Source organism: Mirounga angustirostris, unplaced genomic scaffold, assembly GCF_029215605.1.
Source record: "Mirounga angustirostris isolate CCGP_5_RB_7025 unplaced genomic scaffold, mMirAng1.0.hap1 SCAF_13, whole genome shotgun sequence".
Taxonomy (NCBI): domain Eukaryota; kingdom Metazoa; phylum Chordata; class Mammalia; order Carnivora; family Phocidae; genus Mirounga; species Mirounga angustirostris.
This window is the reverse complement of record NW_026991721.1, coordinates 26,116,549-26,134,719: the sequence shown is the minus strand read 5'-3', so window position 1 is coordinate 26,134,719 and position 18,171 is coordinate 26,116,549. Positions and strand designations below refer to the sequence as shown.

The 18,171-nt window shown below is 35.6% G+C and overlaps 1 protein-coding gene and 1 long non-coding RNA gene across 5 annotated transcripts in view; one reads left to right on the top strand and one right to left on the bottom strand.

Moving 5' to 3' along the window:
• QSER1 (glutamine and serine rich 1) overlaps positions 1-12,773 on the top strand; it is an 80,652-nt gene extending 67,879 nt beyond the window's left edge. For all 4 annotated transcript variants that reach the window (XM_045893941.3, XM_064576700.1, XM_064576701.1 and 1 more), the window contains 4 exons: positions 2,220-2,317; positions 6,110-6,262; positions 8,331-8,426; positions 9,452-12,773. In XM_045893941.3, coding sequence (XP_045749897.1) covers positions 2,220-2,317; positions 6,110-6,262; positions 8,331-8,426; positions 9,452-9,592 — 488 coding nt within the window. In that variant the 3' untranslated portion in view covers positions 9,593-12,773. The remainder of the gene's footprint in view (positions 1-2,219; positions 2,318-6,109; positions 6,263-8,330; positions 8,427-9,451) is intronic.
• Positions 4,896-18,171, bottom strand: part of LOC129046348 (uncharacterized) — a 28,856-nt gene continuing 15,580 nt past the window's right edge. The window contains exon 3 of the long non-coding RNA XR_008507468.2: positions 4,896-5,117. This is a non-coding gene — a long non-coding RNA (uncharacterized LOC129046348). The remainder of the gene's footprint in view (positions 5,118-18,171) is intronic.

Here is an 18,171-nt window from a genome sequence, read left to right as displayed (position 1 = left end):
GTTGCTCACTAATATTTACCCCTCAGCTACTATGGCATTCTCCAAGGACAACTAAAAAAAAGGAACAAAAGGATTAATGAGCCAGTTTCCATTACCCTTCTATCAAAATGAATTGTATGCATGTATGATCAAAAGATAGTAACAAAGAAAAATCACTAACAATATACTTCAACAGCAGTGCTTTATAATACATATTTTATTTCCACATACTTTGATACACATTGTTCTGTTTTAATCCCAAAACAATTCAGACAGCCATTTTGTAGATGAAGACAGTGAGGCTCATAGAAGTTAAGTGACTTGCTTAAGAGCCCACAATTTCCAGGTAGCCAAGAAAGGATTAAAATCCAAGGTCTAATTTCTGGTCCATCATTTTTTTGACCATAAAATCAGAGGCAGTAATCTGTACATCAGTCAGTTTAGAATCATGTAGAGCTGGAAGAGACGTTACAGATTACCTAGTCTAAAACACTTATTTTATAGACTAAGGTTCAAAGAGATTAAATGTATTTCATAGAGTTATAGAACAAGCTAATGGTAGAATAACCACAATTAAAACCCAATAGTTAATTCCCCAGGTTGGCATTTTTGCCATTAAATGTTTTTTTCACTCAATCAAAACTCTTTGCATCATAGAATACACATCTCTTAGTACTGGTCATTCCTGGGTAGTTGTATTTTAATTGATTTTTTTTCTATTGCTTATCATTGTTTTATGATTTTTCTCCATTTGCTATAAGGGAGAAGGACATTAATTGTTCTATTTTAAAAATAATCCACAAATGTTTAAAACTTTGTTTTGTGAAATGTAAATCCTTACAGTTTTTGAAATGATTTAATCACTGCTAGAAAGGTAAAAGAAAACTATCAAGGTGTGGTATAGTGACCTTCGAACGTATTCCTCACTAAGGACTTTTTCTTCAATTAGAAGAAGTGTTCTTTTGCTGGTCACTGTTCTTATGTTTGTATTCCAAATATAAAGAATCATTTTATCCAGCTACAAAATTAGTAGCCAGATTCTGAGGATTATATATACATTTTCAGAAAGGTTATTAAAGGTGATTAGTGTTATGAAATACATTATTATGCTGATAAATTAAGAAATAATCTAGTAACCTAAAATATTTAATACAGCACCAAAAGTAATTAATAGTCTGATGAAAGTGCTTTTCTTTTTTTTTTTCTTTTTTTTTTAAGATTTTATTTATTTATTTGACAGACACAGCGAGAGAGGGAACACAAGCAAGGGGAGTGGAGAGGGAGAAGCAGGCTTTGCGCTGAGCAAAAAAGAAAAGAAAGTGAAGGGGGGGCGTCTGGGTGGCTCAGTTGGTTAAGCGACTGCCTTCGGCTCAGGTCATGATCCTGGAGTCCCTGGATCGAGTCCCGACCCTCCCCCTTCTCATGCTCTCTCTCTCTCAGTCTCTCTCTCAAATAAATAAATAAAATCTTTAAAAAAAAAGAAAGTGAAAAGTTTTAGTTAGGAATCTTTATCTACTTTTACTCTCCCCTTTTCTGAAATAACTCTTTGGCTCTTGTGTTTTTGAAACTGGATTTTGATCATTTTTTCTTCCCTTACTTTTTCTTTGGCCCAAACTACAGTTAAATTAAGAATATCATACTTGGGAGAGCGCTGGGTGGCTCAGTCAGTTAAGTGTCTTCCTTTGTCTCAGGTCATGATCCCAGGGTCCTGGGATCAAGCCCCTCATCAGGCTCCCTACTCAGCAGGGAGTCTGCTTCTTCATCTCCCTCTGCTGTTCCCCCTGCTTGTGCACTCATTTTCTCTCTCTCTCTCTCTCTGTCAAATAAATAAAATCTAAAAAAAAAATTCGTATTTGGTATTTTACAGAATTTTATAATGTCAGGTAAATCTATATTTTGTAATACGATTATTGTTTGGATGATAAATGAAGTCTAGAGAAATTAGGTAATTTGTTTACTGGTCACTTAGCTGTCATCAGTCAGTTCTAGTGGCAGAGACAAGGTTAAAACCCATGACTTCTGATCCTGTCATCCTCTATGCTGCTTTTTTCTCACTCGGCTATTGCAGACCTATTTTTCAAGTTAGCTTTTGTTCAGAAAGCTACATGTCCAGTATTTTAAAAGTAATATTTATATATACCCATGAATTTAATGTTTTAACTTTGAGGAAAAGTTGGATTTTTTACAAGTTTTTGTGTTGATAGTTTATCCTGTTAAAATAAATTTTTATCTTGTTTTAGATGAGCTACTTTTGCCTCATATGAAAAAAATAGATAGCATGCTGAATGATAACCGAAAGAGACTTCTTTTGAATCTTCATTTGGATCAGTCATTCAAGGTATTTCCTTCAGATGATTTATTAGCAAACTCACTGGCAATCATAGTCTTAAGTATAATAGGCAGGAAATTTATGAAAGTCATTCTCAGTTTTATACAATTTTTCACCCAATGAAAATTTGATTTTTATTCATTATGAGTCTGTTCAGCTTGTCTTTTTATTTTATTAAGCCCATTCTTAGTGTTAATCATTTGCTTTTCACTGCTTAAATTCATTTTTTAGGCTTTTATATGCATCTAGAATTCCTTCTACGTAATTTCCAGATGTTTTCAAAAGTACTTCCTTTAAACTACCAAATTGCAGTCATTTTTCTTTTAAACCTTTTCAAAATTTTCATATTTCATCTATAATTAGAATTGGCCTTTTCTTAGCATAGTTATCAAAATTCCCTTACATACCTGATTTACTCAGTATCTGAGGAAAAACTGATCCTAACATAATGGCAGATATATATAGCTATATCTGTTAATATAGCTTGGAACTCTAAGTTGGTTTTGGTGTTATCAGAAATATAGAACAACAAAAAGCTAATCTAAACACAGAAAATTTATCATAGAAGTTACTTCGTAGTCAAAAATTTCCAGCTTTTCTTATTAAAAATGTAACATACAACATTTAGAATCATTTGATCATACCTACCTTGGGAGAAGTTTTTTTATGCATTTGTATAGCTTTTTATTTTTATCAAGAGACTTTATTTTTATAGTAGTTTTAGGTTTACAGCAAAATTGAGCAGAAAGTACAGAGAGTTCCCATCTACCACACATGAACAACCTCCCCCATTATCAGCATGTCCCACCAGAGTGGTACATTTGTCATAATTGTTGAACCTACATTGACTCATCCTTCTAACCTGAAGTCCATCGTTTGCATGGCTCACTCATGGTGGTATACATTCTGTTGCTTTGAGGAAGAAAAGTATAATGACATGTTACCTACTATTAAGGTGTCATACAGAATAGTTTCATTGCCCTGAAAATACTCTGTGCTCTATTTATCCTTCCCTCCTTCCCCACCTAACCTCTGGCAACCACTGATCTCTTTACTGTCTCTATAGTTTTACCTTTTCCAGAACGTCCTATAGTTGAAAACCGTATCATATGTAACCTTTTCAGATTGGCTTCTTTCAAATACTAATAAGAATTTAAGGTTCTGGGGCACCTGGCTGACTCAATCAGTAGAGCATATGACTCTTGATATCAGGGTTGTGAGTTCAAGCCCCATGTTGGGCATAGAGCTTGCTTTTTAAAAATAAAAAATAAAGATCTAAAAAATCATTTGTTTAAAAAAAAAAAAGAATTTTTTTCTAACTTGTCTTTTCATGGCTTGACAGCTCATTTCTTTTTACCAGTGAATAATGTTCCATTGTCTGAATATACCACAGTTTATCTATCCATGTACTGAAGGACATCCTGGTTGCTTCCTTACCTTGGCAATTATCAATAAAGCTACTATGTAAACATTTGTGTGCAGGTTTTTGTGTGGATATAAGTTTTCAACTCATTCGGGTAATTTGTATAGCTTTTTCACATCCCTGTTTTATCTGAACTCCACGTAAAAGTGAAAGTTGACTTCATTTTAGCTAGGTGAAAATTAAAGCTCTGAGACTGAGTTCAAAATTAAATCTCACCAGAGGTGCCTGGCTGGCTCAGTCAACAGAGCATGTGACTCTTGATCTGGGGGTTGTAAGTTTGAGCCCTGCATTGGGTGCAGAGTTTTCTTTTAAAAAAAACAAAGTTAAATGACACCAAACTACTAATGGTCCTATATTCTTCACTGACATGCACTTGCAAAGAAAAAAAAAGTCAAAGGGTAGTATGAAACCCAGTACTAAGAATCTGGTCTACCGACTCCTAGTCCAGTATTTTCTGCTTAACTGCTGTCATCAAATGAAATTTGGAAAATGCCATATTTTCTGCAGAGAAGAGAATGCTGTTATATGTGTGTTTTCTAAAAATTTACTAAATCTTTAAAATGACCAGTTTGGGCTACCCATTTTATTTTATTTTATTTTATTTTTTTAAGATTTTATTTATTTGCGAGAGAGAGAATGAGAGACAGAGAGCATGAGAGGGAGGAGGGTCAGAGGGAGAAGCAGACTCCCTGCCAAGCAGGGAGCCCGATGGCGGGACTCGATCCCGGGACTCCAGGATCATGACCTGAGCCAAAGGCAGTCCCTCAACCAACTGAGCCACCCAGGCGCCCTACCCATTTTATTTTTAAAGATTTTATTTTTTTTAAGTAATCTCTACACCCAAAGTGGGGCTCAAATTTATACCCTCAAGATCAAGAGTCACATGCTCCACTGACTAAGCCAGCCAGGCCACCCATTGGCTAGCCATTTAGAAATGTTAAACCAGTTCTCTAATAACTTGTATCACCACTTGGAATTTAGTAGATTCAGTAGGTATTTAAGGCTTATGCAATAGTTTATGATGAACAACTGAAAAATTAGTTTTCATATTCTTATTTTCAAAGAAAAAAACCACAGAATTTCTAATTTTAAAATTAGTTATTTTTATTATTTTCATTTATAGCAACTTGCATTTCAAAGCCAAAATATATCCACAGTATTACAATATGATTTTAAAATAGTAAAATACAACAAATAGTAAATTATAAAAGATTAAAAGATTTTCTGTTCATTAGAAATGATTAACACCATTAACATGATGATCTCAGTCATTTTGGGAATCCGAAAGCCTTTTGAAGTTAATCATGTTCTGTTTTCCTCTGAAATCCATGTGCTTCCAATCATCTTTAGCGTCTTATCATGAAAGGTGCTTGGGAACTCAAGAGTCTGGAAGAGAGTTGGCCTTAAAGGTTGTAACTGTTTATAAAACTGTAGCTTATCAAATGGGAACTTCCTTCTGAATGATAAATATAATGGGAGCACTTGAACCCTTTTAGTGTCAAAATAATAAATGATTGTGTGAACTCAGTTTAATCTTTTAAAACAACTTTTTTTTTTTTTTTTTTTTTTTAAGTAAACTCTATGGCCAACTGAGCCAGCCGGGTGCCCCTTAAAACAATACTAAAACTAGTTAAATTTAGCTACAAATATCATTCAGTTATTATTTGTAGTTTTTCATGTCCAGATGATTTGCCAAGTAGTTAAGGGCAAAATATGCCAGTGACTTTTAATGAGTGGCCTAGAATTGGTTTGGCCACATGGCCACTAAGTTATCAGTGAGTAACTACTGTGTCATTGTGGCCACAAAATGCATCAAGGTCTGTTTTAGACTCTTCATACAACTGAGGTCAAAAGAAGCAGAGACGTGGTGAAGCCAGAGAAGTATTACAATGCTACTTGTTTTCACTGTTCTCATCAGGGAGAGATCCCATTCATCTGGGATCAGATGCGTTCTTTATAGCAGGGCTTGGCCAAGAGTCAGGTGTTGACAGTGGTTGAATTGGTAGAGCTTTGAAGAAACCTGTGTCCCTCTTTCTCCTACTCTGAAGCCACAGAGAGGCATTTCTAGAACTCTCTGGCTTGTTAAGGAGTCCCTACAGTGCCATGTGCTATTGGCATAAAGCAGGTCATAAGGTAAGGTTCACCCAGATTCAAGGGATGAGGAAGTAGGTTCCACATGGTGATGGAGGAGCTACAAAGAATTTGTGGCTCTGTTTAATACCCACGTGTATTTCTATATTGTATATTACCATACCCCATCTATATACATGTGTGTATTATATATAAATGTATGTATATATTTCTGTATTTTTCAAATAGCTGGAAGTAGTTTGGATTAGTTTTCTTCTGATGTCAGTTATTTTTGCTTTATTTTAAAGAATGCTTTGGAAAGCTTTCCCGAACTAACAATAATTACTCGAGACTCTAAAGCAAAAAGTGGGGGTTCTACTATTTCTAAAATCAAAATGAATGGCAAAACTTATAATAAGAAAACTCTAAGGACTTCTAAAACAACCACCAAATCTGCACAAGTAAGTATATATGGTTTGATATAATTATGCCTTTTCCAGTTAATATAATTCCTCTTTAAAATATTGAAACAAGCAAATACTTTATTGTTATTAACTGTGAAGTCTTTTCAGGTAGGAATGAGCAGCTCCGTCCAGCTCAAAGAACAGATACTCGGTCTTATTTTGTTTTTCTCCATTGTCCAGCACAGTATCTGCATGTAGTTAGTGCTTGCAGTTTTGGGTTTTTTTAAGATTTTATTTATTTTATTTGAGAGAGAGACTGAAAGAACAAGTGGGAGGAGGGGCAGAGGGAAAAGCAGACTCTGCTGAGCAGCAAGCTGGATGCGGGGCTCCATCCCAGGACCCTGGGGTCATGACCTGAGCTAAAAGCAGATGCTTAACTGACTGAGACACCCAAGCACCCAGTGCTTGCAGATTTTTAAAATAGATGAATAGGCAAGGAATTACCTGATACCTATATTTATATTTTCTGTATATTTTTTTGTCATTAGATATAAATGCATATAGGTAAGTATGCACATGTTCCATAAGATTCAATATTCCATATCTGCAAAATTATTGAAATTGGAATTCACTCATTTTCAAACATAGTCTAAACTATTGCCTTTTTAGAAATCAGTTTAGCAACATCAATTTCACGTCAAAAATATATTTTGTAGAAACACATTCACAAATGCATAAAAATGTATGCTTTTGCTCATTGCCTAATTATAAGAGCAATCCAGTTATGCATCACCAGTGGGAAACTGGATAAAGAGCCATCCAGATAATGTAATACTATGTAATTTTTAAAAAGACTCATTCATTCTTTCAGTAAAATTTTTTGAGTGCCTGTTGTGTGAATACAGTTCTAAGCACTAGGAATAGAACTGTGAAAAATGGTCAAAATTCCCTGCCCTCATGTAATTTATAGCAGTAGGGGTTATATGTAATAAATAGAGGCAAGTTATGGGGCGCCTGGGTGGCTCAGTTGTTAAGCGTCTGCCTTCGGCTCAGGTCATGATCCCAGGGTCCTGGGATCGAGCCCCGCATCAGGCTCCCTGCTCCCGCGGGAAGCCTGCTTCTCCCTCTCCCACTCCCGCTGCTTGTGTTCCCTCTCTCGCTGTGTCTCTCTCTGTCAAATAAATAAAATCTTTAAAATAAATAAATAAATAAATAGAGGCAAGTTTTAGTTAGGTTAAAAACAAGTTATAAAAAATAAAGTTGCAGGGGCGCCTGGGTGGCTCAGTCGTTAAGCGTCTGCCTTCGGCTCAGGTCATGATTCCAGGTCCTGGGATCGAGCCCCGCATTGGGCTCCCTGCTCGGCGGGAAGCTTGCTTCTCCCTCTCCCACTCCCCCTGCTTGTATTCCCTCTCTCGCTGTGTCTCTCTCTGTCAAATAAATAAATAAAATCTTTTTTAAAAAATTAAAAAAAAAAGCTGCAGAACAATATGTGTAGTAGGATTTCCTTCCCATTACAGAATTCGTGTCATTAATACATGTTATACATGGAAAAATATGGAAAAATATATACCCCGCTTTTGACCTTGTTTATCTCTGAAGCAAGAGATTATAGGATTCTTTTACTTTATAAGTCATCTTACATGTTTACTGTTTAAATTTTTCTATGTTTAAATTTTTTGAAATATTGTGTGTTTATATTCAGAAAAAAAGAGTGAAGATTCTAAAATACAATTTAAATTCTTTTTTTTAAAAAAGATTTTATTTATTTATTTGACAGAGAGAGACAAAGCAAGAGAAGGAACACAAGCAGGGGGAGTGGGAGAGGGAGAAGCAGGCTTCCCGCAGAGCAGGGAGCCCGATGCGGGGCTCGATCCCAGGACCCCGGGATCATGACCTGAGCTGAAGGCAGACAGACACTCAATGACTGAGCCACCCAGGCGCCCCTACAATTTAAATTCTTATTTTGAATAAACCTCTTGTCCATATTTAAGCCTATATCTAGCCATATTAGTCATTTATTTTTAAGATTTCCATTAAGACTTCTGGTCTAGTATTTTTGTAAAAGCATTCACAGTTCAAATAACCCATGAAATAAATATGACTATAAACTCTTTTCTTTTTATAGGAGTTTGCTGTTGACCCAGAGAAAATACAGCTGTATTCTTTGTATCATTCACTCCATCATTATAAATATCATGTTTATCTGATATGTAAAGATGAGGTAATTTTTTTCATTTATTTAAAAAAGAAATGTTTTTCTGAACTTTAAGGAGACTATAGCTATAGTATTTTTTTAATGTCTTAGAATTGTTAAAAAATACATGTGTCTATAATTGTCTTGTAAGTAATGTTATTCTGAGTCTCTCTGTTATGTGTTGTGCTCATATTAATCTGAGGCTCTTCCAGAGCTGTAAGTGGTAATGTTTTTAAACTGTTTGCTTAACTTTATGTTTTATGCTTGCTTTACATTGCCATAATAAATGGTACTTGATTTCATTTTCTTCCCTCATAATCCATCATGATCCTGCCTTAATTCACTTCAGTCACTGCTTTGATATCCTGCTGTCTTCCTTATCACTAAAATGGCCTTCTCCCACTTAATTGCTGAGAAAGGGGTTTTTGTACATGGTCAGGAAGAAATGATAGTTAAAATTTAATTGTAACTTTTACGTATCATAATTTAAGTTGCTCAGAAGTTATATATGACAATAATACCACTTTGTGGGTGGGATAGAATGATCAAGTTCCTCAAAGCTTAAATGGCTGTGGACTAGACTTTTTTATCAGCACTACCAGCTGTTAAAGAGTTAAGTTGTGGATTGAGGCTACACTTGATGTATTTGATGATAATAGATGGAAAGATGTTCATAAATCTAATCTAGCAAAGGAGAAAATAAAGATTGTCATGCAAAATATGATGACTATTTTTATGTTGCTCTGAATTGCAGAATTCACCCCAAAATTTGTCACTTAGCTTTTAACACAATTGGAAGGAATTCAGAAGTTTGAACCGTTTATTTTTTTCTAGCCTTCCTCTTTGCCCTCATGGAGCTAAAAATGATAGGATTAGGCTTCACCCAAATTTATATGAAATAATCATTCTCCATGGATGGCATTTTTTTTTAATCCATATTTGTAGGTGTATTCATAAAATCCTTTTCATTCAAGATACAGAAACCATAAACCCTTATGAAGAGCTCATAATGTGATAAGTATAAGCTAATGTGGTCATTCTCTTTATTTTAGATTTCTTCTGTGCAGAAAAGAAATGAAGACTTAGGACAGGAAGAAATTGTTCAACTTTGTATGAAAAATGTAAAATGGGTGGAAGACCTATTTGAAAAATTCGGAGAACTTCTAAATCATGTACAGCAGAAATGTTCCTAACATTTCCACGGAAGTTCCGTCTGTGTTATAGCACTAATGAACTGGCAGAGATGGGGGGCCACAGGGGGTGTGGGGCCTCAGATACGTGAGCGTGAAGCGGTGGTCTCCTGCGGGCACACCTGCTTTGCTCTTAGAACTTCCTGGTGACCTCTGCTGAAGGACAGTGGTGCTGCCCAGGAAGTCAGGCCTTTGGAAATGGACCTAAAATCCCACCACGTTTTTATCCTAATGAATGATTTTTCTATTTTGTAAACCATTGGGTAACTGAGTTTTATTTTCAGAAATGTTTTTTGACAAATGATGAAGCATGCACTAAATACAATTTTTCTTTATTGCTAGAGAGAGAACACTTCAGTAACTTGATGATTTTTTTCCTGACTCTGACTAAACACCAGAACGAAAGAGAGGTGGCACCAAACGCCTGTTTATATTTGTGTCTGGCCACAAAATGGAAAGTGTTGTACGTTATGTAAACAGAGCTGGTGCGATGTGACAGTTTGTATGAGAATATCCTCAATTTAAAATACGAAATTCAGAAACTGCATTCTGCTTTACGAACTCCTTTTACTCTTAACATGTTCAGGAAACTGGATGTGGAATTGGTGCAATTCTAGGACTGCTTTTTGTGTCAAATTATATTGTGATGAAAAAAACAATGACATACTATTTTCCCTATCTCAAAGAAAAGTATTTTCCTTTATACTGTTTTTTCCTTTGGAAAAATTTTTCAATTGTACATTTTGTTTCACTAATAGTTGTATTTTTCACAAGGAAAATGTGGTTATAATTATGTTTGTTGTATCTGTACTACACTTTTCATTATTTCCAGTAAATCTTATTTAGTTATATATTGAATTTCTATTGTGAATTCTATCTTGAGGTAACCATTTTTGTTTATATGGATTTGCTTCAGTGTTATCCAGAATATGCATTCAGTACTAGAATTAGTGTAGCTTTATAAGTGGAGTTGTGTTAGACACTGCAGTCATTTTCTAATTCATGAAAATCGACTCCTTACTAGTACTTGATTAACCGATTTGTCAAAATCAGAATTAACCACCATTATACATTTGGAAGAATAGAATTTATAATTAAGCGACATGCAGTGTTAAACACAGCTTACCTAACTCTTAGAACTGGAAGTGGTAGAACTCTCCTTTTGGTGCCTTTCCAACTTTTATACACACTGTTGTAGCTTTCTTTAGTTTGATAGCTAGTGTTTCAAGTAGTTTAGCTGAGACAGTGAATGTATTAGGTTCAACATGACCTTTTGTTTTATTTGTGTTTGCCAACAGGATGCCTTATTTGTTTGAGAAAAGATTTACTAGTGTCCTTCTAAACGATCTCCTTTTTTAGGATTCTAAAGAAGTTGTTAATCATCATACTTTTTGTTTATTTTACCACCATTTAGTGCCTTAAGTCCTATCAAGAAAGCAGTGTTCCTGCTCAATGCCCAAATAAGACGTGCTTATGTGGACATTGCTGTTGTCTTGATTTTGAGTTAACAGGCCAACTTCTTATACTTAAAACCTTGGTAAACTGGCAAAAAATTAAAGATAACATGTGACTTGATTTGAGAATGAAACATTGTAGCATTGAGTAGAAAATGAGTGTTTGAGTTAAGCTTACATATTTATTTCTGATGGTTATCTTATTAAAAGCAATAATCCTTAATCAAACAATCATTGTACCTGCCATTAGACAAGGTAATAATAGAAATTTCTCTCAGTGGTTAAATATTCCATTTCTGAAAGCTTTTAAAAAGACCAGTTTAAACAGTTTATTTTGAAAACAAAAGTAACCTATTAGATTCATTTTGCCTAACTCAAATGAGACTTATCAGCAGTGAGAGCATCATAAAATTGATTTTGCCAAGTGGAGAAGAGTAGGAAGCAGCCATATTTCTTTCTGATATTGATTCTGGACAGAATTGGTTTCTTTCATTTATGAAGTGCAGAGTAGATAACTACATCTCCTAATGTAGTGTTACACGTACATGTCTTTACTCCCCCCAGCTTACTTTCCTGAATCATTGATGGTTAAACATTTTTAAGTTAAGCTGTCATGCATTTAGGTAACACTTGAAGTCCATGTTTGAAATCACTAGCCACATCTCCTTCGTAAGGCCCATGGAAAACAGGGACATTTTCTTAAAGTTGATCTTATGTTTCCTATAGAAAATAATCCATTTCCTTTTCAACTGCAGTTGCCCCTCAAAATGTTGGCAGTTGTATTCATTGTAGTAAAACAAGTGTTTTCATAATATCAGAGGCCAAGTCTTTGATAACTGCCTGAAGGAGACCCAGTTGTTTTGCACGGTCTTCTCTCATTTGATCATATATTATAGGCAAGGACATCAGACTTGGGCCTTAGCAAAAAGTGGGACTCTTATTATGATGTCCATTCATGAGTCCTTTCTTTGTATGAAGTTGAATAAATACCTAGCTGGTTAGCATTCACATTCCTTGCCAGGGAGTTTGAAATTTATAATATAGAAATAATTTTAGGTTGTAGATAGAGTTAAAGAGGTAAAGCACATATTGCCACCACCCAGGAAAACATTTTTAAGAAAGATTGGATTTTCCTCCCTACAGATACCTGGAAATAATTTAATATAAAAAATCATTTTGTGTTGGTGTTTATTTGTAGTTCAGATTAGTGGTTATAGAAGGGGCTTCCTTGTTCCCATTTTCATGATAACCCAGTTTCCACTTTTTGATCCTCTAATGAAGTCACAAATTTATCATGACTTATGAATTATCATGGTAAGTCAACAATAGAAACCGTCCATATTTCTATTATACTATCAAATAGAAAACATTGGTGGGATGGAAAAATCCTAATTTAAAACAGCTTAGAAAATGTTCAGATTACCTTTAAGTTTCTAAATTTCTTTAAATTTCTAAAACTTTTAAAAGTGAAAATTACAGGTGATTCATACCTTACTACTCTTTTCAGAGCTTTCCTCGCATTTTTTAAAGTCTCCTTTTAATATATGTATTTATTTTTGTTGAAACAGCTGTTTTCCAGTCTATGATTTTGGAGTTATACCCATAAAACCAATATAGCAGCAAGGTTATTGAATCAGCTTTGGGTCCCAAAAGTTGCTTCAGATGTGCAAGTTGTGAATTTTACTGTATTTGTAGAATACAATTTTTGTTTTAAACTGTAGTTCCATCTGCTTCTCAGAAATGCTTTCCAGATAGAGTAAACTGTCCCAGGCCAACTGCTTCTACCTGTGTCAATTGCATTTGACACATAACTGCACAAATGAACAATGTACACTATTGGTTGTGCATTAACTTACATGTACAACTTTTGGCATCTATGTTCACAAATGCATGTTTTCGAAAATCACCTTTATTTATAAGTGACAATAATTGAAGTTAAGGATACAAAGAAACCTGCATTTGTAGCCCAGAGTTTTAAGTGGTCCATAATACAATGTATGGAAATGTGAAAGACAATTTTGTATATTTGTTTGTTACTAACTCAGATCATTAAAATGAAAACAATTTTTTAAACAACAAAATCAGAATGTTTTGAGGTTTTTTTTTAAGAACTGAAAACTGAGGTATTCTATTATCCAAAAGCATCATCACATTATAAATTCTTCACACCACACATAGTATGTTATAAAGTCCTAAACGAAGTTATTAGGAACAAATCTATATAAGCTATTGAGTACGTAAAAACGAGTTTATCCTGATTCCATAATTTTCAGATTAAGATCCTGCCTTTACCTTCATATGATTTTTAAAAACAGTATTTCAAGTAAATACATATTCAGCATATTTGCTGTGTTTTAATTTTTTTTTTTTTTTTAAGTAATCTCTAGGGGTGTCTGGGTGGCTCAGTCGCTTAAGCATCTGCCTTCGGCTCAGGTCATGATCATGGGGTCCTGGGATCGAGCCCCGCATCAGGCTCCCTGCTTGGCACGGAGTCTCTTCCCTCTCCCTCTGCCTCTCCCCCTGCTCCTGCTTTCTCTCTCTCAAATAAATAAAATCTTTAAAAAATAAATCTCTACACCCAGCATGGGGCTCAAACCCACGACCTGAGATCAAGAGTTGCACACTCCACTGACTGAGCCAGCCAGGCGCCCCAGTTAGTTTTGATCATAAAAGCACTTTTCATTCCTTGACTTATTTTATGTTGTTCAAAACTAAATCTAATCAATGATCTCTATCAAAAAAGTTTTTAAAATTCTGTAACATCGCTGTTTTATTCCCTATTGTTTGCTAAAATTGTGTTCATTTAGAAAATAGTCATTCAAATATCTTAGAAAATAGTCATTATTAAAATTATCCATATTGCAAACCTAAATGATAGCACTTCTACCCTGCTTTGTTCATGTCCTGTTACTCTCTGGTTCTTTTTATTAGTGTTTTTTAAAATGAATTTTGTATCTCAGGGAAGCTCTCTAAAATCAATTATTTAACCCGACCTTCTCAAGGAAGATGTGAAAGAGGATACCTCTCTTTGTTTTCCATATGGAAATGTTTTTATTACCAGAAAAATAATAAAGCGACATACTTAACTGTTTAAAAAAAAAAGTCAAAAAATATGAAAGTGTAAAGAAAAAGGTATAAACCACTTTCTTAACTCTTGACATCAGCCTAAAACATGCTTTCAATTCCCAATTTAGGATGGATCACAAAATTAGTATTATGGATTGGCCATTTTTGTGGTGTGGCTCTTTTTTTAAATGTTATTTTAAATTCAATTAACATACAGTATCATTAGTTTCAGATGTAGATAGAGTTCAGTTATTCATCAATTGCATATAACACCCAGTGCTCATTACATCAGGTGCCTTCCTTAATGCCCATCACTTGGTTACCCCATCCCCTCACCCACCTCCCCTCCAGCAATCTGGTGTGGCTTTTAAGTAAATTCCTAGATTTCAGAGACTTGTGTTTAAATGAAGATAAAGACACATTGCAAAGTGAAATAGAAACTATCCGGATTATTGATCATTTTAGGTTATGTATATATATATATCTGTTCTTCAGATAGCATGAATAATTTAGAGCTGACTGGTTTCAAATAAAAGGAGGATACAATTACCTACTAGTCTATTGTTAAACCTTATCTATTTTCTGATGTTAATCAGGAGTCAAGAAATTGCTTTGCAAGAATAATTTCTGTTTTACATATAATTTATCTGTGATGCATGGGGAGATATTTTCACCCAAATCAAAGATTTTCTTTTAATTTAGCTCCTTTCACAGTATTTAGAATGAGGCAACAGTGAAAATCACTTAAAACCTAGAATAAAAAATAATGGACATTGTAGAAATGTTTTTCCTAAATTGCAGCAAGAATGCGCTTTCTCTTGTCCTTCTGCTCTTCACAATCTTTCCATGGCTTTTCATTGCCTTTAACCCAGACTCTTATCACAGTTTAAAAGCACTTTATGAAATGAAATGGTCCTTCCTTACCTCTCCTGCCCTTTTTTCCCCATTTGTGACCCAGGCTTAAGGAACATCTTTAAATTCCTCCAATGTGCGTTTTTTCTTGCCTCCAGTCCTTCATGTTCCCTTTGCTGAACTAGGCTTCCTTCATCTCCTAATTCTCCAGATTTCACCTTAACATCACTTCTTTTGGATCAGACTAGGTTTTAAGTCTCTGAATCAGATTATGTGCCCCATGATTCCTCTAATGTAGCATTTACTACACTTTTTTAAGGTTGCTTGATTAGTAGTGGTCTTTCTAGTGTTACCATATGATGGGACCTATGTGTGTTTTGCTCACCATTGCATTCCCAGCATCTAGTGCAATATCTGATCTCATTAAATATTTAACAAATAACTGGATATATGAAAGAAAAGTCACAGGGAACATTAAAAAGCTAAAAACAGGACAGTATTCATTGGATTTTGCAATAAAGGCATTAATGACCTTAGTGAGCAGTAAGTAGTTGCAACATCGGAAGAAAGTGACAATACCAAGAGTTTGTATAATAGAAAAATTACTGGTATTTTCTGAAAAAGTGAAATGTAGTGGCCATGATTTTTCATATTTTGTCCTCATCTGCAGAGAACCCAGGGACCATGATTTCACATTCCTCTGTCCTTTGGGCTCGAGGCTCCAGCTGGAATAACTAGGGAACAAAGTCCCAGTAAAAGTAAGTGAATGTTTCTGTTAAAAGTAGTCACTGTGAGCAAAATACTCTGAAGAGGGAGAGTTTATCTACTTGGGGAGTGTCAGGCAGGGCTTCATGGAAGTAGTAATGATTAAGCCAAGTCTCAAAGGTTGGGAAGAATTTTACACATAGCTGGATGAAGAAAAAGGCATAATACTTAGTTTGTATTCAGGAGAATGGTTTCTGTTTGCCACTAAGCTAGCTCTGTCCTCAGGCATGTCGTGTGAAGCCTAATCTGGATCTATTTTCTCATCCTGAGAGTGATTCTAAAGCTATTAATATTCTTTGATTCCAGGGAGACTGTAATGTTGAGAGAAATGCCAAGTTGTTCAGTGGCAGCACCAAAAGGGAGGTTTGGCAAACGGGGAAAATGATTTTACTACATTATTTCCAAGCTTTTACTAACTTTCAAGGCTTAGATCAAAATGACTAATAAGCAGGTAGTTTATACACACACACACCGCGGCAGCACTTAGTTTATCTTGTGACAATAGTATACGATTAATTAGAAACATGTCTGCTATCAGCAGTCCGTTGTGAAGTACTTAAGGTCATATCTACATTGTCTTCATCTTTGTAGCTCCAATAGCATAAAGTCTTTTACACAACAGGCACCTAACAGGTGTGTGTGTGTTGAACAGATGGGTGGTATGTACATGAGTGGTCGTTTAGAATCAGTCTAAAGTGTTTTCAAGCCAGCCTGTAAATAGTTCAAAATGCCATTATTGTCAGTGGTCCGTTCCCTTTCTCTTTCTATGTTAAAAAGAAAACATCTCTCAGTCGCCTGGCTGGCTCATTTAGAAAAGCATGCAACTCTAGATCTCAGGGTTGTGAGTTCGAGCTCACATTGAGTGTGAGCTCTCATTATACCCACTCACATTGAGTGTGAGCTCTCATTATACTCACATTGAGTGTGAGCTCTCATTATACCCACTCACATTGAGTGTGAGCTCTCATTATACTCACATTGAGTGTGAGCTCTCATATACAAGTCATGCTCCTCGTTCTTACTGTGCTTGCTTCTCAACAGACCAAAGTCCATTCTCTTAATTCTTATATTTAACTTCCACCTAATCTTTGGAAGTGAATGGGCTATCATCTGAGAGTAGCTGTCTTTAAGCAGTCAAGCAAGAGAATTCAAAACACTAGCAACAGCTTAACTGAAAGAACCAGGTTTCAGACTGAATGTTTTAAATTAGCCTTGTTTACCTACTCTTTTATCAATGACTTAAAAACTGTTAATGGGCCAATCAGTAGAAGGTCTTTTCAATACCAGTTCTCCACTGAGCTAATTATAAGATAACGATATTTGACTTAAGTAAAAGTCAGGAAGTCAAGGTTTTTTACAGGCGATGCTAATGCAAATGCATTAACATTATCACAGGAGTTTGCAAACAATTCACTATCAAAAAGATTATGTATTAAAGCACCATTCACAAAGCATTGCAAAGCAAAAATTTACCATTTTAAAGAATGCCCACGCCCATGAACAACACTGTGCCATCCAAATGAGGGAGGTCATCACTGACTGGTAGCTGAGCACCACTATATTCCCTTTCTTGGGCTGCTATCACAAAATACCATAGACTTAGGTAGTTTAAACAACAGAAACTTATTCCCCACAGTTCTGGATGCTCTAAGTCCCAGATCAAGGTCCAGAAATCAGTTTATGCTGAGGGCTCTCTTCCTAGCTTGCAGATAGCTACCTCCTTGCTGTGTCCTCATGTGACAGAGAGCAAGTTCTCTGGTGTCTTATAAGGGCATTAATCCCAACATCAGCACCCCACACTTATGACCTCATTTAACCCTAATTACCTTTCAAAGGCTTCATCTCCAAATGCCATCACATTGAGGGTTAGGGCTTCAACATATGAATTAGGGGCAGGGGCCAAAATCATTCAGTCCATAACAGTAACTGAGGTGTCAACTATGGCAAGTTGAAAGCCTGCCCGGCAAATAAATAGTCATCCCTGATTGGCTTAAAATCCAGAAGCAAGAACGTAGTTCTTATACAACCCCTCTCTTCAGAGGGTCACAATGAAACTCCCTTAGCATAGAGGTCAAAGACTTGCCACTTTGAACTTCACATAGGCAGTAATATACTGTCAGTTCGTAAATAAACCTTACCTTTCCCTCGCTTCCACTGTCATTTTCTTGGTCCAAGCCACCATCAACTGTCAGGATAAGGTAACCTCTGAATTGTTGTCTCCCCACTTCCTGTCTTGCTTTCCTTCCATCCATTCTCCACACAGTACTCAGTGATTTTATTTTATTTTTTTTTAAGATTTTATTTATTTATTTGACAGAGAGAGACACAGCGAGAGAGGGAACACAAGCAGGGAGAGTGGGAGAGGGAGAAGCAGACTCCCTACCGAGCAGAGAGCCCGATGCAGGGCTCAATCCCAGGACCCTGGGATCATGACCTGAGCCGAAG